The sequence below is a fragment of the Hippopotamus amphibius genome, chromosome 15, assembly GCF_030028045.1.
Source record: "Hippopotamus amphibius kiboko isolate mHipAmp2 chromosome 15, mHipAmp2.hap2, whole genome shotgun sequence".
Classification (NCBI taxonomy): domain Eukaryota; kingdom Metazoa; phylum Chordata; class Mammalia; order Artiodactyla; family Hippopotamidae; genus Hippopotamus; species Hippopotamus amphibius.
The window spans coordinates 3,426,011-3,449,072 of record NC_080200.1 but is presented as its reverse complement, the minus strand read 5'-3'; the positions used below and the strand labels follow the sequence as shown (position 1 = coordinate 3,449,072).

At 55.7% G+C, this 23,062-nt stretch overlaps 1 protein-coding gene across 1 annotated transcript; it reads right to left on the bottom strand.

Moving 5' to 3' along the window:
* Positions 1 to 1,373: 1,373 nt before the first annotated feature.
* TNFAIP8L1 (TNF alpha induced protein 8 like 1) lies at positions 1,374 to 16,627 on the bottom strand. Its single transcript, XM_057709681.1, has 2 exons — positions 16,523 to 16,627; positions 1,374 to 2,075 (listed from the first exon to the last, which is right to left on the bottom strand). Exon 2 carries the CDS (start codon positions 2,068 to 2,070, stop codon positions 1,510 to 1,512), a length of 561 nt encoding a protein of 186 aa, XP_057565664.1. The 5' UTR covers positions 2,071 to 2,075; positions 16,523 to 16,627; the 3' UTR covers positions 1,374 to 1,509.
* Positions 16,628 to 23,062: the final 6,435 nt, after the last annotated feature.

Here is a 23,062-nt window from a genome sequence, read left to right as displayed (position 1 = left end):
CAAACCCATCTTCTCACCTCATAAGGCCTGCAGGCCTCCTGTTCGCAGCCTTTGCCCTACACAGACCAGGTTCTGCAAAAACAGACATTGTCTCCCCTCCCCCCGGGGTGCCCAAAATCACCCTCCCAGCCTTGACACGGCCAGACCTGCAGCTGGGTTTTGCAGTCTTTTAAAACCCATGCCCACCTCTGACACACAAATCAGATACGCTCCCACACCCCCACGTGTCCATCCAGGCCCCGCGTGAAGAATCCCCGCATCTGCTGGGTGTCGCCAAAGCCAAGAGTTGTTGAGTTTTGTGTCTGAGGCCTGTCTTATAAAAACTGTGTGCCTGTGTTCCAAATATGAAATGATCGTTTAAAAATATGCACGCGTCTCAGACGGCTTTCCCCTGACGCTCTGCACTGGGGGCGCATCCGTTCCCCGCCCACGTGGGAGTCAGGGCCACCACGCCAACCAGATGGGGGAGACATCCTCACGGACACGCCCGCCCCCACCGCAGCCCTCGCCATGCCTCCCTGGGCGCATTTCCCAGGCTGCGCGGCACAAGGTACCCCAGCCTGGGAGGGTGAAACAACAGACGCTTGTTCGCCCTCAGCTCCAGAGGCCTGAGATCAAGGTGTGGGCAGGGCTGGTTCCCTCTGAGGGCTGTTCCAGGCTCTTTCCCAGCTTGTGGGGGTGGCTGGCAGTCCCTGGCATTCCTCGTCTTGTAGACACATCCCTCCAGTCTGTGCCCCCTCCTTCACACAGCGTTCTCCTCCGAGTGTGTGTCCAAATGCCCTCTTCTCATAAGGACACCAGTCATAGTGGATTAGGGGCCACCCTGCTCCAGTATGACCTCAACTAATTACATCTGCAATCACCCTATTTCCAAATAAGTTCATGTTCAGCGCTGCTGGGGGTTAGGACTCCAACCGAAGAGCTTGGAGGGGCCGGGGGTACGCAGCTCACTCCATAACACTCCCTCTCTCCGGCTTCCCCATGCCGGGTTCCTTCTCTGCGGGAAGGCAGAAGCCCAGGCAACTTTATGAAGTGGGAAGCAGCCAGCTCTCAGCGACGCCAGGAGATTTGAGGGGTACAGACGGGTGGCTCAAGGGTTATTGCTCAGACGGTGTGCCGGCACAGGCAGGGGTCCCCAGGTGCCTGGGGAGGCCGCTGGCGCAGGCAGGTGGGGTTCCTCTCCCACACGGAGACTGGGCCGCAGGAGGAGAGACGACCTGGGTCCTTGGAGCTGCAAAGTCGCGTGTGGTGGGGGAGGGGGTTGTGTGTGTGTGTGTGTGTGTGTGTGTGTGTGTGTGTGTGTGTGTTGGGGGAGGGGGTGTGTGTGTTGTGTGGTGGGGGAGGGGGGTTGTGGGGGGGTGTGTGTTGGGGGAGGGTGTGTGTGTGTGTTTTGGGGAGGGAGGGGTTTGGCCAGAGTCAGACTGGGAGAAAAGAGGTTAACCCCGCCCCCTGCAAGCCCCGCCCCCGGCGGGAAGCCGCAGCGCGGAGGTCAGGAGGTCAGGTCGGAGGTCATATGCTGTCCTCGTCCAGCATGCGGGTGAGGCCGTCGCAGATCCTGCGCAGGTGGGAGCGGTAGGGCTCGGCCGGGCCGTAGAGCGCGGCCAGGAAGTCGCAGTCGGCCAGGTGGGCAAACACGTGGTTGATGCGGCCGTGGGACTTGGCGGTCAGGTGCGCGCCGGCCGCCTGGTGCAGCAGGTCCCGGCACTCGAGCAGGGCGGCGGCCAGCACGCGGCGGTCGAAGGTGAAGTCCACCTGGTGGAAGCTGACGGCGGTCATGGCCAGGCGCCGCGCCTGCTGCCGGAAGCGCTGCAGCCGCGCCAGCTCCTCGCCGCCCAGCTGCCCGCCGCGCAGCAGGACGCCCAGCTTCACGGCCACCTTGACCAGGTTCTTGACCACCTTCTGGGCCTCCTTGCGGCTGCGGGTGAACTCCTTGGTGGCGCGGTACAGCTCGTCCAGCACCTCGCTGCTCGTGTCGTCGATGAACGCGGACACCACCGCCCTGGATGCCATCTTGCTCAGGAGCTTCTTCTGGGCCTGGAGGGCCAGGCTCTTGGTGCTGAAGGTGTCCATCCGCCCTGCGGGGGGTGGGGGAGAGACACACAGACCTGCCGTCAGCCCGCCCGGCCCGGCTGCCAGGGGCCTTGCCTACACCGGCCGCTAACGGTGGCCACCACAGTCTTCCCCATCCGGGAAATGGGTGCACGCCACCAGCATATCTCCAAGGGAGCCTACCGTGCTCATTCCACAGACCTACTGTGTGTGTCACCACCGGGTGTGGCAGAGCCGACCAGCGAGTCCCCCCACCCCCACATGGCAAGTGCTACCATCCAGGAAGCTGCAAGAGCCTATAGCACAGCGCGCCCCAGCAGATCAAGAGAGCCCAGGCTGGCCTCCTGGAGGAAGAGACAGGTAAGAAAATGGGAAATGGGCAGGGCATCCCAGGCAGGAAGATCCGCACCCTCCAAGGCCTAGAGGAGGGAAATTCCGAGTAGCTGGAGCACAGAACCGGCAGAAACGTGTGAAAAAATAGCAGAAGCTATTTTTAGGAAAAGCTTGTTGAAATATAGCATTCACACTGAAGAGATGATGACCCAAGGGACCCTAAGGGACCTAAGGGAATTTGTTTCTAAAAAAAAAAAATGTCAAAGGAATTAATGTGTAATGGTGAGATCTGGGCAGGGCCTTCAGTTTTGGTTTACCCCAGGATGCTGCACACAGTTCCCTGTGCTGTACCGTAGGCCCTTGTTGTTTATACAGTTCTGTATATAATAGTTTGCATCTGCTAATCCCAAACTCCCAATCCCTCCCTCCCCCACCTCTCCTCCCACTTGGCAACCACAAGTCTGTTCTCTATGTCTGTGGGTCTGTTTCTGTTTTGTAGATAAATTCCTTTGTGTCGTATTTTAGATTCCACATATAAGTGATATCATATATTTGTCTTTCTCTGACTTACTCCACTTAGTATGAGAATCTCTAGGTCCATCCATATAGCTGCAAATGGCATTATTTCATTCTTTTTTTATGGCTGAGTAATATTCCATTTCATATCTATCTGTCTATCTCACATCTTTATCCATTCTGCTGTCAGTGGACATTTAGGTTGTTTCTACGTCTTGGCTATTGTAAATAGTGCTGCTATGAACATAGGGGTGCATGTATCTTTTCGAATTATAGTTTTGTCCAGATATATGCCCAGGAGTGGGATTGCTGGGTCATATGGTAACTCTATTTTTAGTTTTCTGAGGAACCTCCATACTATTCTCCACAGTGGCTGCAGCAATTTACATTCCCACCAACAGTGTAAGAGGGTTCCCTTTTCTCCACACCCTCTCCAGCATTTAGAGTTCGTAGATTTTTTGATGATGGCCATTCTGACCGGTGTGAGGCGGTATCTTATTGTAGTTTTGATCTGCATTTCTCTAGTAATTAGCAATGATGAGCCTCTTTCATGTGCCTGTTGGCCATCTGTGTGTCTTCTTTGGAGAAATGTCTATTTAGTTATTCTGCCCATTGTTTGATTGGGTTGTTTGGTTTTTTTGTTATTGAGTTGTATGAGCTGTTTGTATATTTTGGAAACTAATGGGCAGGGACTTTTTTTTTTTTAATTGATGGTGAGGTTTTGTTTTTAAACTATTTTTGGCTGTGCTGAGTGTTCGTTGCTGCACGCAGGCTTTCTCTAATTGCGGTGAGCGGGGCTACTCTTCGTTGCTGTGGGCGGGCTTCTCATTTCGGTGGCTTCTCTTGTTGCAGAGCACGGGCTCTAGGCATTCAGGCTTTAGTTGTGGCACATGGGGTCAGTAGTTGTGGCTCGCAGGCTTAGTTGCTCTGCGGCATGTGGGATCTTCCCGGACCAGGGATCGAACCCGTGTCCCCTGCATTGGCAGGTGAATTCTTAACCACTGCGCCACCAGGGAAGTCCCTGGGCAGGGCCTTCTGAATCCCACTACTTGTGGCCCCGGCACCAGCCCCGCAAACCCACTGAATCCTTGCTGCGAGTTAAGAAGGGGCTCCAGGTGAGTTATCACAGGGGGTCCAGCTTATCATCCCCCAGCCTCATCCCGCAGCTCCATGAGACAGCATCCCAGCCCCAACCCCTGGGCTTTCCAGGGTAGAGGAGCCCAGGTACCAGTTCTCCTGGCCTCCCTACAACAGAAATCCCTGAGGCCTTAGTCAGGCCCTGAATGAGTCAGGGGGGCAGTGGCCTGGGTGGGGGATCCCCAGGGCCATTTGTGGGGTTTCTGGAAGCACATCACTCCAATGATTCCTCTGACACAGAAACAGAGACTTGCATCAGCTTCCTCCCGGGAAAGGGCCAGGGAGGTGGCCAAGGTGAACGGCAGGCTAGCTCTCCGGGAACAGTGACCAGGCCTCCAACTGCAGAAGCCTGGCCCTCTGTCTGTCCCTTATGTCTGCCTCCTTTTATCCTTCCTGCATGGCAGTCTTCCAGATTCCCCAGGCTCTGGAGGCTCCCCCTCCAACCACCTTCTTCCTGTGGCACCAGAACTCTTCCTACATTGCGCATCTGGGCATAGCCCTTTCCTTCTAAGAACCAGCTGGCAAGGACTTCCCTGGTAGTCCAGTGGTTAAGACTTTGCCTTGCAGTGCAGAGGGTGTGGGTTGGATCCATCCTCAGGGAGCTAAGATCCCACATACCACCTCCTTGCAGCCAAAAAACCAAAACATAAAGCAGAAGCAATATTGTAACAAATTAAATAAAGACTTTTAAAAAAGTTACAGTTGCAATCAAAACATGGTAAAGAACCAGCTGGCATCTCCTCATGGCTCCCAGGACCAAAGCCCACACCTCTTTCGGGCCCTTGCATCTTCCCTGGTGAACACCTATTCATCCCCCAACACCTTGGCCCCCAGGTCCCTGCTTCTTCCTGGATGGACTCATATACATCCCCAAAGCCCTGGCCTCCAAGCCCCTGCCTCTTCCCCTCACAATTTCATCCCTCAGCTCAGACTGGACACCACCTCCTCTAGGAAGCCACCCCTAAATAGCCAAACTGACAGCGAGGCATCCCCTGTGAGCCACCCAGCACCCCAGGCATCTCCCATCACTGCTCTGCCCCCATGCCCCAGCTTTGCTTCCTCCATGGTCTGCCTCACTGGAGGCCACGGGGGAGGTAAAGGGCCTGATTCCTTATCCACTGTGTTTTTGGAGACTCCAGAAACATCTGGTGAATGAATGAGGGAGCCTGAGACCCACCCCCAGCCCTCACCCACTGCTGCCCCGGGCTCTGGTCAACATCCACCCCCACCCCAGTGGCAGGCCGGCCAGACCAGGAATGCCACGTGGGTGCCCCCTCAGCCATGGGAACCCCCACAAAGCCCATCTTTGTGTGAGCTCAGACCGCAGGAGAAGTCCCAACCCTCGGCCGCCCTCTCCCTGCCCACAGAGGTCAGGACAGGCCTGAGGATGAATGACCCAGCCTTCCCTGCCCCCCACACCAGTCCCGGACCCTGTACGCAGGCTGGGGCCAGAGCAGGGGTGCGGGTGACTCAGCACCGCGTGGCAGGCCCTGACCAGCAGCGGGTACCCATTTCATCACTTCGGCCTGGCATTGTATTGAGCTGGTTGCCCAGTTACAGCAGAAATTACACAGGCTCAGAGAGGCTGAGCCATTTCCCCAAGGCCACACAGCGACACAGGGACTGGCTGCCCCCACCACCTCTACACACCTAACTCCCTCTGCCATCTCCAGCTGACGCCTGCGAGTCACCCTGAGTCTTGGGGGTCTGGGAGCTGAACCCCATGACAAAACCAGCCCCAGTACTTAGGGCCTACTCCTGTCTCTGACCACTTGGTCAAGCAACATGCCTGCCCTGTGCCTCATTTTCCCCATGTGTAAAATGGAGGATGGTGAACTAACTTCGTCCTGGGGCAGAAGCTTGTGGCCAACCCTAGTGCCCCCCAGGCCGTGAGCTCTCCCCAGGCAAGAGGATGGATGCCACTGCCTGGAATTACACCATTGCAGTTCCATGCCATTCAGCTCCCTGGATGTATAAACCTATTTCTCTGTGATGTTCTCCGGAAAAAAGAGCAGCAGCAAGGAATACCTATGCTTCCAGGATGTCCTCTCACAGTTTCTCTAGAACATTCTATTCTGTTCCCTCTTCCTGGACCCCTCCTCCCCCCATCACCCATAAACTCCTGCTCCTCATTCAAGTCTCAGAGTTTCTGTCACCTCCTGCGGGAAGACTTCTGGACGCCCCAGGCTGGGCCAGGTGCCCCCTTGGCTCCCATGGTGCCTCAGACATCCTCCATCGTGGCTCTGAGTACCTTAGTTTCAGTGTCCGTATCCCTGGCCTGACAGTGTGGGTAGGGGCTGCATCCTTTTTTTAATTTATTTATTTTCTTTGGTCGAGTCGCAGGGCATGCGGGATCTTAGTTCCCCAGCTAGGGATCGAAGCTCTGGCCCCTGCAGTAGAAGCACAGAGTCCTAACCACTGGACCGCCAGGGAAGTCCCCTGCATCTTTCTTGTTCGGGCCATGTCTCTGGTGGCCAGCCCAGGGCCTGGTACTCAGCAGGCGCGCACTAAGTGTTTGTTGAATGTATGAGGGAAAGGATGTCTGCAAACATTGGAACGCAGAGGGAACTCCCCCCTCCCTGGGTCCAGCTCCGCAGTTTACAGATGGACAAACTGAGACTCAGAGAGGAGAAAGCCTTTCCCTGGAACTCAAGGACCCCGGCGCGCAGGTCTTTCTGCCTGTTCGGTTGCTGTGTGACCCCAGGCAGGGCCCTGCCTGCCTCTGGGCCTTGACCTTCCCATCTGCAAGTCCTGAGGTTGGGCGTGTCGGTGCACAGGGGAAGCGGTCCTGTTCACCACCTTCAGGAAGAGCCTGCGCCCTCAGCGGCGGCACTGCCCCACCCCCACCCTGCCCAGCACAGAGGAAAGGGGTGGGGGGAGGGGGCAGTGGGGGCAGCCGCAGCCTCCCCTCCCGGCCACCACACGCCTAGCCCCTCGGGCCAGTCCCCAGGCTTGTGACACCTGGACCAGCCCAGCTGCGTGGTGCCCTCACCTCCTCCCTGACCCATTGTTCTACCAGAAACGCCCCCATCCAAGCAGCCAGGCAGGGAGATGACTGCTCTCCCTGGGGAGCACGCTGGGGACCAAAATAAACCCCAGCCTTCCTTCCTGCCAGCCGTGCTCATCCAAGTCCAAGGGCAGGCAAGCCAGGAGGGGCCAGGCTGTGCCATGTCAGCGCTTCTGGGGCAGGGCCTTCCCAGGGACGGCGGAGGAGCCCAGCAGCCAGACCGCCAGTGACCCTGGCCCCTGCCTACCAAATGCCAGGACACCCCAGTGTCATCACAAGCCAGAAAGCCCGATAAACCTGCAAGGGCTCGGCTGGAACACTCATTCGGTTGCTTAGTGAGCATTTACGGAGCTCCAGCTGTGTTCGAGGCACTGGGCATACAGCAGTGACCAAAAGAGATCCCACCCCTGCCTTCCCAGGGACCCCAAAAGAATTTGGGTGCCCCCGTGTCCCTGAAACAGAATCCACAGGCAGTATCTACTGTCTCCACCCACTGGTACAAAAATAAAACTACTAGGTGGTGAGAAAGGTGAGGGGGGTTGTACAGGGAGGAGCTCTGGAATGTTTCTTTTCTTTTCTTTCTTTTTTTTTTTAATTTTTTGGCCACGCTGCGTGGCATGTGGGATCTTAGTTCCCTAGCCAGGGATCAGACCCGCGCCCCCTGGCCGTGGAAGTGCGGAGTCTTAACCACTGGACCGCCAGGGAAGTCCCTGGAATGTTTTATGTTCTGTGTCTCAATCTGGGTCTACACAAAAGTAAAAAGTCATCGAGCTGGATGGTTACAAAGCAATGTGAATACACTAAAACCCAGCAAACTGTAAACTTTCAAAGGGTGAATTTTGTGGTATGTGAATTATATCTCAATTTAAAAAAAATCTAATGTTTCTCCAAAGAAGATATATAAATAGCCAATAAGCAGGTGAAAAGATGCTCAACATCATTGGCTACTAGGAAAACGGAAGTCAACATCGTAAGGATACAACACCTCACCCCCCACTAGGATGGCTGTTGCCAAAAAAGACAGACAAAAGGGCTGGCAAGGGGACTTCTCTGGTGGTCCGGTGGTTCAGAATCTGTCTTGGAGTGCAGGGGACGCCGGTTCAATCCCTGGTTGGGGAACTAGGATCCCACGTGCCACAGGGCAACTAAGCCCGCGTGCCACAACTAATGAGCCTGCGTGCTGCAATGAAAGATCCCGCATGCCACAGCTAAGACACGATGTGGCCAAAAAATAAAATAAATAAATATTAAAAAAAAGAAAGGGGGGAGCTCCCAAGGATGGGAGAAACTGGAGCTCTCATCCGCGGTTCTCATCCGCAGCTGGTAGGAACAGAAAATGGTGCAGCCGCTGTGGAAGACAGTTTTTTGGCAATTCCTTAAGCAAACACAGAGTTACCACGTGACCTAGCAATTCTGCTCCTAAGCATCTCCCCCAAAGAAATGAAAACATAGGTACACATAAAAACATATATACACATGGGCAGAGCAGCATGATTTGTAATAGCCAAAGTGCAAACGACCCAAGCGTCCATCCACGGATGATGGATAAACACAGTGTGGTCCAGCTATAGGGCGGAGCATCCCTCAGCTGTGAAAAGGAGGGAAGCCCTGACATGCGCTACCACGTGGACGGACCCTGAGAACACGATGCTCAGGGAGAGAAGCAGACGCAGGGCACACAGGGTGTGACTCCACTGATGGGAAACGTCCAGAACAGGCAGATCCACACACAGAGAGCGGGTTTGTGGTTTCCAGGGGCTGGGGGAGCAGAGAATGGAGAGTGACTGCTCATGGGGACAGGATTTCTTTTGGGGGTGGCAGAATGTTCTGGAATGTGAGCACTTTAAAATAGTGAATTTTACAGTATGTGAATCACGTCATCAAGCTGAACACTTACTGTGTATGTATCCAGTGTGTGTATTTTATACCTTTGTGTCCCTTACCATACATATATTTTATGCCTCATTTTATTTTATTTTATTTCTTCATAGTTGTGGCGCACGGGCTTAGTTGCTCCGTGGCATGTGGAATCTTCCCAGACCAGGGCTCGAACCCATGTCCCCTGCATTGGCAGGCAGATTCTCTACCACTGCGCCACCTAGGAAGTCCTATGCCTCATTTTAAAACATTAAATAAGTTAGGACGTCCCTGGCGGTCCAGTGGTTACGACTCTGCGCTTCCGCTGCAGGGGGCGGGGGTTCGATCCCTGGTGGGGGAACGAAGATCCCACATGCCCCGGGGGGAGGCCAGAACTGTTTTAAAAAGTTAAATAAATCTAAAAAAAGTAAAAATCAGGATTTGGCCGAAACAGTGATACAAACAGAAGTAAAAGGATCACACGAGTGGAGATTTGCAAGTCGGTTCCACCTAGCCAGGCACACAGTACGTGCTCGATACGTGTTTGATTAAAGAAGAATTTTCCTGGAACTTCCTTTGTGGTCCAGTGGTTGGGACCCCATGCTCCCAATGCAGGGGGCCCAGGTCGGATCCCTGGTCAGGAAACTAGATCTCGCATGCCGCAACTAAAGATCCCGCATGCAGCAACGAAGATCCTGTGTGCCACAACTAAGAACCAGTGCAGCCAAATAAATAAAATAAATATTTTTTAAAAAGTTTCCCTCCTTAAAAGCTCAGGCCCACTGCGCTCAGGATGGAGTGAATCTGTCAGAGGTTTGCCCAATATGAGGCACTGCAGGAAACATATAGCTACAAATTCCTATCAAAAAAGAACTCCCAGGACATCCCTGGTGACACAGTGGTTAAGAATCCACCTGCTAACGCAGGGGACATATGGGTTCAGTCCCTGGTCCGGGAAGATCCCACATGCTGCGGAGCAACTAGGCCTGTGAGCCACAGCTGCTGAGCCTGAGTGCCACAACTACCGAAGCCCACGTGCGTAGAGCCCGTGCTCCTCAACAAGAGAAGCCACCGCAGTGAGAAGCCTGTGCACCACAACGAAGAGTAGCCTCTGCTCTCCGCAGCTAGAGAAAGCCCGTGTGCGGCAATGAAGACCCAATGCAGCCAATAAAAATAATTAATTTTTAAAAAATATTATTAAAAAAAAAAAACTCCCTCTTCCCTTGATTTGCGCAGGAGTTGCATTTCGGGAATACTCACTAAATATTAAATCCCCTAGTCATACGTTTGTGGCAGGACATTAGGAAGTTGTGAGGACCGGGGGCTGCCCTGAGTGTGGCTGGACACCTAGTGTCCCTGGTCCCTGCCCCCTCACGTGCAAGCACATCCTGTTATTATCACAAGTAGGAGAAAAAAACAAAAAAAGCCCTCCAAGTTCCCAAAACAGCCCCCTGAGAGGTGTCGGCCGTGCTGGAAGGAGGAGGCACCAGGAACCAGTGAACGTGGAAGTAAACAGGATAATTTCAGGGACAGACAAGGCCTGGGGATGGGAGGCAGTGACAGCCAGGGACGGCAGGTGACCTAGGCCGGGTGGTCAGGGGGGCCTCTCCTAGGTGAAGCCCCTGTAGCTGGGACTGGAAGGACAGAGTCTGGGGGAAGGGGAGCCAAGCAGAGGGAATGGCTGGTGCAAAGGCCCTGAGGCAGGACAGTGCCAGGGAGGAAACCGAAGGCTGGTCCATGGCCCCCGTGGAGGCCACTGTCCAGACCCTCCCACAGCTCTGAGGTCTCCCCACCATGAGCCCAGACAAGCCCCAGCCCCCAGGGGGAACTTTCCCATCTGTGAAATGGGTGTCCAGTCACTGAGTCCCTGGCTCTGCTGACTACTGCCCTGCACCCCACCTTCTTGCCGGAACCCCAGCCCTCTGTCCATACCCCAGACTTTCACGCTCTGTCAACCCCACTTCGTCTTTTGGATTCTGATTTTATTCCCGTCCCCATTGTGGACACCCCAGCTCCCAAACTGGCCACAGACACTGACCTGGACAGGACAGCGTCCTTTCCCCGCACAGGCAAAGGTGGGCATGGAGGGAGGGTGGAGTGGAAGCTGGGTTGCATCTGAGCCTCCCCTGAGGGGAAGGGCACAGGGCAGTGGACAGCACTGGCCCCAGCAGACCTTGTTCCTCGCAATCCCTTCACTCCCCAAACTCTGGAGTAGGGCCAAACTCACCCCCCCACCCCCCACCCCCACCACATCAATGACCTCCCCTCCTTCATCTCCCCTCTCACTGGCCCTGCAACATGCTAGGCATGGTCCAGCCTCAGGGTCTGTGCCAGACCCTGCCGGCTGGGAGGCCCTGGTGGGGAGACTCCTCCCACGGACCCCCATCCAACCCAGCTCACAGCAGCGCTGGGGCGGCCCCTCAACCCACACATTCCCGGTCCTGGACACTGGGTGTGGGGGTGATGGGGATTCCACGGGGCAGGAGATCCCGCTTCCCGGGATCCCCACTGCCCCCGGGTGAGCCGTGAATGACACGTCCCACCCCATCCTCCATGCGCTGGAGAATTCTTAGCCACCAGTTTTCCAGGAAAAATAAGTGTAGGCATGTAGGTACACACGTATGTTTACCATAAATGGATGTGCCCTGTGCAACTTACAGACATAAGAAAGCAGACAGCAAACCTCGCTGTAAATTTCACACAGGCAACCTATGCTCACTAAGGGTTCTCGGCGAGTTTTGCCAACCTGGTACCAGTAGCCAGTCTGCAGTTGCCACGGATGAAGGAGAGCAGTTCTGACACGGATGTCACTGGATGGTGTCTTTCATACGAACAAGGATTATCTGGATTTCACTCACTCACTCATCAGCCAAGTGAGCGACTTCTTTGCCGAATCCCGTGGCGGTTTTCAAATAGTGAGAGAATATTCCCTTGGTGCTTTTGTGCTATTTGCAAGGAAGCAGCTAGAGACACGCCACCCTTTAAAATTTAATTTTCATTATTGACATTTCCTGAAGTTATACCACGGGGTGGCAAACTCTGGCCCACTGCCTGTGTTTGTAAGTAAAGTTTTATTGGCACGCAGCCACGCCCATTTGTGTACATATTGGAACACAGCCTTGAATAGAGGCAACAGCGGCTGTATGGCTCGCAAAGCCAAAAATATTTACTGTCTGGCCCTTATAGAAAAAGGTTGGCCAGCCTCTGGATTAGATGATGACAGAACAATACATCAAACCCTGATTTGTAGCATTTGGCAATTTCTGTGGTGTACATTCTCTCACCACTGCCAATTTCAAGCTTCCAACTTGAACGTGGAGTTGGGAAGAGCTGCTCACCATGCCCACCAAACAGATACACTAGACGAAAATAACCTCAAGGGCATAACATAGATCCTCGCAAAATGCAGTAAAATAATTAGAAAGTTAGGATTCTTGACCATTTATGACCTTTGCTTTCTTATAAGTTGTGTTGAAGTATGTAAGTCGCATACGGTAAAATTCACCCTTTCAAGTGTACAATTCACTGGGTTTTGTATATTCACTAACCAGCACCACTGTTTAATTCCGGGACATTCTCATCACCCCAGAAAGAAACCTGTACCCATAAGCGGTCACTCCACGCTCCCCTCCCCCAGCCCCTCGTCATATAAAAAGAATCCCACACCATGTGGTCTTAGGTGTCTGGCTTCTCTCTCTGAGCATCATGTTTTCAAGTTTCATCCACGTTGTAGGGAGGGCCAGTGCTTCACTCCTTTTTATGGCTGAATAGTATTCCATACCTTTGTCTGGCTGTGTGATGCAACTTGTGGGATTAGTTCCCCGACCAGCGGTCGATCCCCCGCCGTGAAAGCGTTGAGTCCTAACCACTGGACCGCCAGGGAATTCCCATCCGTACATATTGGACTGTGAGTTCATAGTCTTTTCTTTTTTTTTTTTGGCCATGCAGCATGTGGGATCTTAGTTCCCTGACCAGGGATCGAACCCACACCCCCTGTATTGGAAGCAAGGAGTCTTAACCACTGGACCCCCAGGGAAGTCCCTGTCATTTTTTTTTTCGTCCAGTTTTATTGACGGTCTGTCATTTTTAATAATGGCGATGTTAACAGTTGGGTCGCAGAATTCCCGACAGCACAGCATGCCGTGAGCGGGGGTGGCCCGGCTCCCGCATGCCTCTGGTCCACCAAGCAGCCCGCCCTCCACATGAATTCTTCATGTCCCGTCAAAGGGTGTCAATAATTGATGGGCCTGCTCGGCGGGGCCAAGCCGGCGGCTCCTCCTCTCCTCCCTCGGCCCCGGCTGCAGCGGCTGAGGGTGGCCTCGGGGGCTCCAGGTCTCCGCCCACCATGGCAAATGCCCCCACGGTCCTGTTCCCACCCTATACCCTCTGCCAACAGCAGGGCACCCGCTGCTTCCAGCCCTTTATCAGCCATCACTCAGACTTCACCGTCGGGGCCCATTTTGTTATGGCAAAAGCGAGGGGGGGGGGAATGGGGGACACACCTGTTTGTCTGAGGTCGGGTGTTGGGGGGATCCCAGCGGTTCTTAAACCGGGTTGCCCAGAGCCCTCGGGGGCCACCGCAAAGATGGGCAGGGTCTGGCTGCCTGCCGGGCTGCGGTGGGAGCTGGGACACTTTGAACTGTGGTCACATCTCCACTGAAGAAAGATCTGGGATGGCGGGGTACCGGTGGGCAAAAATGAGTGTTGGTAAAAATAAAAAAAATTAAAAAAAAAAAATGAGTGTTGGGAGACCATAGCCCACCCCACTTCAGAGAAGGACAGGACAGGCTGGGGTTCAAGTTGAGTAAAAGATTTTTAACAGCAAGTGGAGGAGGCTCGAGGGTCACGTGGCAGGAATGCGGATGCAGTCCCTTAATGAGTCCGGGCTCCACCCACTTCTCACCTCCCCACAGCCTCCATCCTGGTCCCCTGCCCTTGCCCCCTACAGTCTGTCCTCTCCGGAGCAGCCGCCAGAGGGCGCCTGTGAGCACCTGAGTAAGGTTCTGCCCCTCCTCTGCCCACAGCCCTCCAGGGATCTCTCCTCCCCTCCGGGTAAAACCCCAAGTGCTCCCTGCAGCCAACAAGTCCCTGCACGACCTCCCTCATCCCCTACCCGCCCTCACCTCTTCTCTCCCCCTCGTTCACTCTGCTCCAGCCACACGGGCCTCCTGGCTGTTCCTCCAACACACCAGGCATGGTGCCGCCCCAGGGCCTTTGCACGAGCGTGCCCTCTGCCTGGATTGCTCTTCCCCCCAGGTCTCCACGTGGCTATTTCTTTCCTGCCATTGAGCTTCAGCTCAAATGTCAGCTCCTCAGGAGGACATCCCAGATCCCCCATCTAAACAAACTTCCCCATCCATCTGTCTCTCTGTTTCTTCATGCAATTACAGCTAAGCCTAATGACTTTTCTGGTCGAACGTCCATCCCTCCCAACCCCAGTCTGTGAGCTCAGTGGGGGGGAGGAGGGTACCAGATCAGCCTTGGTCATTGCCGGGTCCTTGGCACTCTGTACCAGGCTTGGCTCTCAGTAGGTGCTCAGAACCTGTTTGTTGAATGAATAGATGACCTCCCAGCACCAGAGGGGCACAAACTCAGAAGATCTCATCGCAGGGCCTCATTGTCCAGCCAGGGAAACTGAGGCGCAGAGAAAGACAGATATCTCAAGATCACATAGCAGCAAAGCACGAACCCTTCTGGAAGGGGCTCCCCCCAGGGAATGCTCCCCAACCTCCACCGCCCCATTAGACAGAAGGGAAAAGTGAGGCCTGGAGGATGGGGCCTCAGAAGATCCCAAGGGCTTGGCCAGAGGTACCTCCATGAAAGCTCAGGTGGTGGGATTCCAGGGGAAGTTGTCTCATGGAGGGGTGTTTGTGGGGGATTCCGGGGTAAGAGCCCGCGTTCTCTGTAACTGGGCCAAGTCCTGCCTGCCTCTAGGTCCCCATCTCCATCTGCACACGCGTGTGTCATTTATTCAGCATCTGCCTGTGGGGCTGTTTCCATGACAACAGCTGGAGTTTTGTCCTAGGCACCCTCTCATGGCCCCATTTGACAAGCAGAGACACCAAGGCCTCCTGAACCCACTACATCAGATCACCCAGCGAGCAAAAGACCTTTCCCCTCCCCAGGCCTCACGTGAGGAAACAGGCTCGGGGGTACCTGACCTGCCCAAGACCACACAGCAGGAGGGGATACTGTGGAGTCTCTAGTCTGCACCTGCCTGACTGGTTTCTTCACTTAGGGACCCCCGCCCCCCATCAGAGTGGGGTTCGAGTCTCTGACTTGCCCCCTTCCCCCCACCCCCCCAACCAAGAGGTCTGGGCACTCACCCACTACCAGCGTCCCAGGCCACCGAGCCTGCCAAGTGCGAGAAGCTCAGCCCAGGTGTTTGTGTGGCTGGGCCAACAGTTCTTTGTTCTGGTTTCCATAGGTACAGCGTCCCTGGGCCGGCTCCTCCTCCCCTCCTCCCAGCCACCCAGCCACCCAGCCCCTAGCCTGGCCGTCCCTTGGCCCGGCCCATCTAGGCAAATCGTTATGTTTTAAAATTGGCGCCTGTGTGCCTGTGCACCTGGCACGGAGGTAGAGGGAACAGCCCCTGCAAAGGCCCTGAGGCAGGATGGTGCCTGGCGTGTTGGTGGAATGTGGAGGCTGTGTGGCCGGAGCAGAGTGGTTGAGGGGGATTGTTGGAGGAGGTGGGGACCAGGTGGAGACATGCAGGGCCCACATTCCTGCATTTAATCCTGGAAGCCGCCCTCACCCCCAGGGAGTTAGGTCCCTCAGACAGGAAACTGACGCTGGGAGAATCGAATCACTTGTTCAAGGTACCGGTGGTGCGTGGCAGAGCGGGGAACCCAGGTTTGTCTGATTCTAAGGTCTGAGCTCCTGAACCACTAGGCTGAACAGCCATCATCCTGCCATCACCCTGCTACGCAACGCTGCCCTCCCAAGGCACTCAACCTCCTGCAGTTGGGCTCAGACCTGCTCAGGAAGTAACCTCAGAGGCCTGTTTCCAGCTGGGGCTGCCCCTCCTCCAGGAAAGCCCCCCAGGATAGAGGAGGTGGTGATGCGCGCAGATCTGCGTCAGGTCTACTGCCAGTTACCTCAGCGACGAAGTTCCCAATTCACCGCTGGCAAAACTGAGGCCAAGGCGTCAGGCCACCAGGGAGCTCCCAGGTGGCCAGTCTGGGTGCTCCTGGCTGACTTCCTCGGCTGCCTGGACCAGGCAGAAGTCACACTAGTCCCCACCTCCACGCCTTTGGCCTGGCTGCCCACCACCCGGAATGCCCTCCTGACTCTGGAATCTCTGACCCTGTCACCTGGCGCCCTGCACTGTGAAAGGGGCAGAGTCCATCGGAGTCCTCATGGTGGCGGGGGGGTGGGGGTGCTGGTCCCAGAGCACCACCCCATGCCAGGGGGGGCAGTTCAGAGCCAGGATGCGTCCCTCCTAACCCACACAGCAAGAGAAGTGACAAAGAGACCAAGGGAAAGGGAGAAACGGAGAGGGAGAGGGAAACAGACAGAAGGCGGCGGGGGGGGGGGGGTCAGGCGCATGGGGGCGATTGAAACAGACCAGGTGGCCCCCGAGATGCGCCGAGATTGGGGGGCGCCCCGGCACCGCTCGCTCACCTGCTCTCTGGGACTCCGTCGTCGGTCCGACCGTCGGGGTTCTGTCCGGCCGCCTCCGAGGGGCCGTTTCTGAGGTCGCCAGACTCGTGCCTGAGGGCTGGGACCCAGCGGGGCGGGGCAGGAAGCTCGGCCCCGCCCTCCAGTTGCCCCGCCCCTCTGTGCGGCCCCGCCCCGCCCCCGCCCCCGCCCCCGCCCGCGCGAAAAGTATCGTCAAGGGGCCAGACGGGGTGGAGGCGGGCGAGGACGTAGGCTCAGCCAATGGCAGCGCGGGCGGTGTACGAAGAGTCCAATGGGAGCATGTCGCCGCGCGGGAGGGGTGGGGCCTGGGGCGGAGCCAGGCGGCTCCGGGGGATTCCTCCGGAATCGCGAAAGGGGCCGGATGCCGGGGAGAGGCCAAACCCGGGCCCCGACCAAGAAAGGAAAGGAAGGAGACTTGAGTCAAAAACAGAGAGAGATGGGGGCCAGGGAGAGAAAGAGAGCCAAACAAAGAAAAACAGAACAACCGTGTGGCTCTGGGAAGACCCCTTTCTCCCCCTGGGACTCCGTTTAAAGTATGGCCCCGGGGAGCACTTTCAAGCGGAATGACCAGGGAGCCCCTTAAAAATGTAGATTGCTGTGCCCCCAGACGGGCTGCATCTGACCCATGGTTGAAGATAAATCTTTCTGGGTTGCAGATAAATTCCCCGGGTGAGGTTTGAGGCAGTTGCTACGTGGACGGAGCCTGGAGACCCCACCAGGGGACTTTCCAGATCCAGCCTCGATGTCCGTGGGAATGAGCCCACGAGAAACGCAGGAGCCTCCGGACTGCCAGCGGATGGGACGGTGGGGCCAGCTGGGGCCCCGGAGGATGCAGCTGTGCGTCCTGGGAACTGGGCCCGCGAGCAGCTCCCAGCTCCCCTGCCGCTCCATTTCCGCCCTGGGTCCCAGTCGTGGCTAGGACCAGGGGGGACCAGAGCAGTCTGGACAGCCAACGTGTGTCGAGTCGTGCCCTGCACGTGGGGGACACACAACTCTGGCGCAGACCTCATGAGGCAAAGATAAATGAAATGTCTCTTTATCTCGTCCCTTTTTTTTTGGATAGGGAACTGAGGCCCAGAGAGTGGAAGTGACTTGCCTGAGGACATGCAGGCACAAGTATCAGGGCCAGAATTCAAGCCGAGGAGTGTTTGTCCCACCTCCTCCCATCCGCAGCCAGGTACTACCCTCTCCCAAGTTCAGGGTTTCGCATCTGGCTCGCTATGTATTGGCATTTGGGGCCGATAACTCCTATGCACTGTGACGTGGGAATAATAAAGCCTAAATGTCCACAAATAAGAATGGATAAAGGGACTTCCCGGGGGTCCAGTGGTTAGGACTCCATGCTTTCACTGCCAAGGGCACAGGTTCAATCCCTGGTCGGGGAACAAGCCACACCACGCGGCCCAAAAAAATTAAAATTAAAAAATAAAAACGAATAAGAAGTGCCCAGGAAGATGTGAAGAAATTAGAACCTTTGTACTTTGTTAGTGGGAATGCAAAATGGTGCAGCCTCTGTGGAAGATAGCTTGGATGTTCCTCAAAAAACTAAGCATAGAATTACCATACGATCTGGCAATTCCACTCCTAGGTATACACCCAAAGGAGTTGAAAGCAAGGAAGCAAGGACTTGAACAGGAATTTGCACAACAATGTTGATAGCAGCGTGAGTCACAATAGCCAAAAGATGGAAACAACCCAATGTCCATCAACAGAGGAATAGGTAAACAAACTCTGATCCATCCATACAGTGGAATGTAATTCAGCCATAAAAAGAAAGGAAGCGGGCTTCCCTGGTGGTGCAGTGGTTAAAAATCCACCTGCCAATGCAGGGGACACAAGTTCGAGCCCTGGTCCGGGAAGATCCCACATGCCCCAAAGCAGCTAAGCCCGTGAGCCACAACTGCTGAGCCCATGCGCTGCAACTAGAGCCTGTGTCTGTACACCTAGAGCCTGTGTCTGTGCACTGCAATGAAGAGCAGCCCCCGCTCCCCACAACTACAGAGAGCCCGTGGGCAGCAATGAAGACCCAACGCAGCCAATAAATAAAAATAAATAAAGGAAAGCTATTCATGCTATATAACACGGATAAACCTTGAAAATATAGGTTTAAGATGGCAGTCATAAGATGGTAAATATTATATGATCCACTTGTATGAAGGTCCTCGAATGGGCAAATCCACAGACAGAAAGTACAATAGAGGTGACCAGAAGCTGAAGGGGGGACAGGAATGGGGAATGAGTGTTTAATGGGGACAGAGTTTGTTGGGGTTGATGGAAAAGTTCTGGAGATGGCTGGTGGGGAGGGTCGCACACCATTGTGAATGTACTTAATGCCACTGAACTTTACACCTAAAAATGGTTGCAATGGTAAATTTTATTATATATTTGCTATAATTTTATAAAATGAATAATGTAACGTACCAAACCACTGAATTGTGTGCTTTAAGTGGGTGAATTGTATGGTATATAAATTATGTCTCGACAAAGCGGTTTTTCTTTTAAAGTGCCTAGCAGCCCAATTGGTAATAATAATAATACTATAGCTAATATTTATGTGCCTGTCACTGTTGGCACTTTACGTACATGAACTCACCAAATTCTCACTGCAACCCTGCGATGGGGTACAAGCGTCCCATTTCACAGATGATGAAACGGAGGCTCAGAGGAAGCAAATGACTTGTCCCAGGCAACTCAAGCCAGGTCGTGGCAGAGGTGGGATTAGAACCTGCGACAGTCTGAGTCTGGAGTCTTGTGTACAGCTCCTCTAGGTGGTAGGACATCCTTGGGGGTCTCCCTAGGGAGCAGGGGTCTGAAGAACAGAGCAGAGGGGGCTCTATCCCGGGTTGGAGGCTCAGCTTGGAATTGGGTTCTTAGTCAGGGACCAGGGGCTCGGGGTCTGGAGCTTAGCTTAGAGTTGGGCTGAGCGCAGCGTCGGGAGCTCTTTCAGGGGTCAATTTCAGCTGGGGAGCGGGGAGCTGGGTGGGTGCTCTGTTAGGTGGGCGGGGGGGGAGGGGTGTCGGCTCCATCCGAGGTCCCGGGGTTCGTAGCTGCGCCGATTCCGGCCGTGCCCGGCAGAGGGCGCGAGCCGCCCACAACAGGGGCCGGCGGTACCCTAGCTTTCCCCGGAATGGGCCGCCCGGCTGGGCGGGATATGCAATGCAGGACAGGGTCCCCAAGTCCAACTCACCCCAGACCCTAGACCCATCCAGCGTCACCTGCACCCCAAGATCAGACCTCGCACCCGGCGGGGCTGTGTGACTCGGAGCGAGCGACCCCCGTCTCTGGGCGTCTTGCGCGCGCCTGCGCAATGGGACCGCGGCGGCGGGGAGATGGTAGGAAAGCCTGTTCGCCAGGAACCTCTGGGAGCCCCTTCTCCCCCGCCTGGCGGCTACCCCTCAGCCGGGGCGCGTTGGGGACCGGTGGTGGCGGTGGCCAGAGCACCACCCTCCCACGCCCCAAGCCCAGGTGTAAATCCCACGTGCCGCGATCCATCTGTCCCGTCCATCTGTCTACCCCGCAAGACCCCTCCCAAGGCCACTTAAAGGGAGTGGGTGGTCGGGCCCAGATGGGGGACGGGAGGAGGGGGCGAACCTTGCTTGAGCCAGGCCAGGAGGTCCCGTGGAACTTTTCCAAAGGCACTGAGCTTGGGGGGCTCTGTACATCCCGGGGTCACGGGCTTAGCCTGGAGTCGGGGCTCAGGGCCCGGGCGACCCCCTCTCCCCCACTATCAGGGAGGCAGAAGGAAAGTGGGGCCGAAAGGTCCTAAGAACAATTTCAGTCCTATGTCTCCATCGCCCCCATTCCCCCCATCTCCCTCCCGGTGGCAGCGAAGGAGCGAGTCGGCCCCAGCGGGAGGATGTATTTACAAGTGCCAGCGGCGCAGACGCCAGCCGGCCGCCTGCGTGTGGGAGGCGGGCGTCTGCGGAGATAAACGGCCAGGTGTGGGCCTGCGTGTGAGCGCGTGTGTATGTGGGTGCGCGTGTGGTTGGGGAGGGGATGGCGGGATCTGCGGCTGCTTCTGAGGGTAGCAAGCCCCGCCCCCCACCCCCCACCCCCGTCATTCCCGGCAGGAGGAAACTTCACTTCTTGGAGTCTCAGTTGCTTTATCTGGAAGATGGGTGCAGGCAGTTGCAGCACCAGATTCAGAGGTCTGTCAAGCTCTTCGGGGACACGGTGCTGATGTTCAGCGGAGGCCTAGCGCATTACTGTGTAGTCATCGCCTCCATCAGAAGCCAGGCAGGGACTTTTCTGGTGGTCCAATGGTTGAGACTCTGCCTCTTCGCCTTCCAGTGCAGGGGGCGCGGATTCGAGTTGCAGGAACTAAGATCCCACAAGCTGCGCAGTGTGGCCAAAAATTTAAAACAACAACAACAAAAAAACAGGCCAGGGAGTCATGTCAGCGCTGTGATGGGGAAACACACAGGTAGCCATGGGAGCCCAGACTAGGCACCTGACCCCACCTGGGAGCCCAGGGTGTCTTCCGGGAGAGATGACAGCTAAGTTGAGACTAAAAGAAAGAGCAGGAGTCAGCGGTGGGAAGAAGCAAGAAGGAGGCTCCCTTTTACTCTTGGCTGACTGACTGACCTTGGGCAAATCATAGGTCCACTCTGAACCTCTGTTTCCTCATCTGTTAAGCAGATTCCTGACACCCAGCTTGCAGGGCGGTTGCAAAGACTGACTGAGAGGATACAGGAAAGTGCTTAGTATGAGGATGAATTATTATTATTTTCGGGGTTCTGTTCCCCACCCCCAGGAGCTCCCAGGCTATGGAGGAGTAAGGACTGAAAGGGCTGAAGTGCAGATGAAGGAAGGTTCACCCCAGGCATGAGCAAGGGTGCAGAGGTTGGGAAGTTCTGGGGGTTGACAGGGAACAGTGTGTGTCCTTATCAGCCCACAGAGACCCCCAGGACTTCAAACGTTGGATATAAAGATCCAGAATTCATCCTGAGGGCAATGGGGGAGCCTTGGAAGGTATTAGAGCCTGGACGAGATTAGAGTATGTATTGAAATATCTCTCTAGTGGCCAGTGTGGGGCGGACAGCAGTGGGCAAGGCTGGAGTTGGGAGGCCAGGGAGGAGGGGGCTGTGGGGAAGGAGAGGGGGTGCCCTGCCCCGATTGCACCCCAGGGGGCAGAGGGGAAGCTGTTGGAGATCTTGAGAAGGGTAGCTGGGTGGGCAGAGCCAGAGTGCAGACGACCTGGTTGAGCTCTTTCGGGGGGTGGGGGGGAGATAGTGGGGGTGGGGACAGTTGGCGGGGAGTCGTTGGCAAGATTTGGAATCCAGATGTTGGGGGCAGGGCTGGAATTGAGGCCAAGGTAAGGCAAAGGGGGAGCGAAGGGCGGAGTTTGGAGCCAGTTTCCTGTGACATCCCACCCCCTCCTGGCCCCAGGCTCCAGGGGTTCCAGGCCCCACAGCCTCCAGTCTCTCCTGGGGAGGAGGGGGAGAGGCGGGGCGGATGCATCTCTTCTGGACCCACGCGGGCCGCCCGCTTCCCTCCAGGGCTGTGCCGAGGCCACATCCAAAGAAGCTGCCTTCAGGGACTTCCCTGGCGGTCCAGTGGTTGGGACTCTGTGCTTCCAATGGAGGGATGCAGGGGACATGGGTTCCATCCCTGGTCGAGGAACTAAGGTCCTGCATGCGTGAGGCACAGCCAAGAAAGAAGGGGAAGGGGAAGGAGGTGCCTTCCTTTCCCCAGGGCCCAAACTGGCCCTGCTCAGCGAGAGGCTAAGAAACTCCCAAGGTCCCCCGCCCTTGCTCAGATCTTCACCTGCTCTAAAACTTGCAGCGGCTCTAAAGGCTCTGCCAGACCTTATCCTGGAGCGGTCCGGGCATCCCCTCCCCTCCCCCCACCTGCCACCCCCATCGCCCTCCCTCCTGACAAGTGTTCTCCTGGTTTCTCAAGGACGCACCGCCACACCAGTGCTCATGCCCTTCCCTCCACCCTCAGAACCCTCCTCGCACCCCTCTACCCAGTCGGGAGACAGCTCTACAAGGGGGTAGGTCTAGCTCCTTTATCACACAGACCCAGCTGTTTCCGGCTCAGACCAAAGTGACTTCCTGTGGGTGGGTCAGACTCAGTTTCCTTTTTTTCTTTTTGGCTGCACCACGTGGCACGTGGGATCTTAGTTCCCACACCAGGGATGGAACCTGTGCCCCCTGCATTGGAAGCGTGGAGTTTTAACCACTAGACCGCCAGGGAAGTCCCCAGCCTCAGTTTGTTTTATCCACCGCCTTCACGGAGCTGAGTTTCCAGAGGGGGGTGAAACAGAAACGATGAAAATCGTTTTTAAATTGCCATCGTGCGATTCTAAGAGGCAGGGGACACTCAGTGCAATGTGGGATCACAGATTGGACTGTGGAACAGAGAAAAAGGGACATTCGTGGAAAAACGGGAGACGTCCGAAAGGAGGTGGAGTGTCCAATCATCGTAATTTGCCCAGGCTGGTTTGTTCATTTGGACAGATATGCTGAGGCTACGTAACGTTTTAACATTAGGGGAAGCTGGGTGAAGAGCAGAAACTCT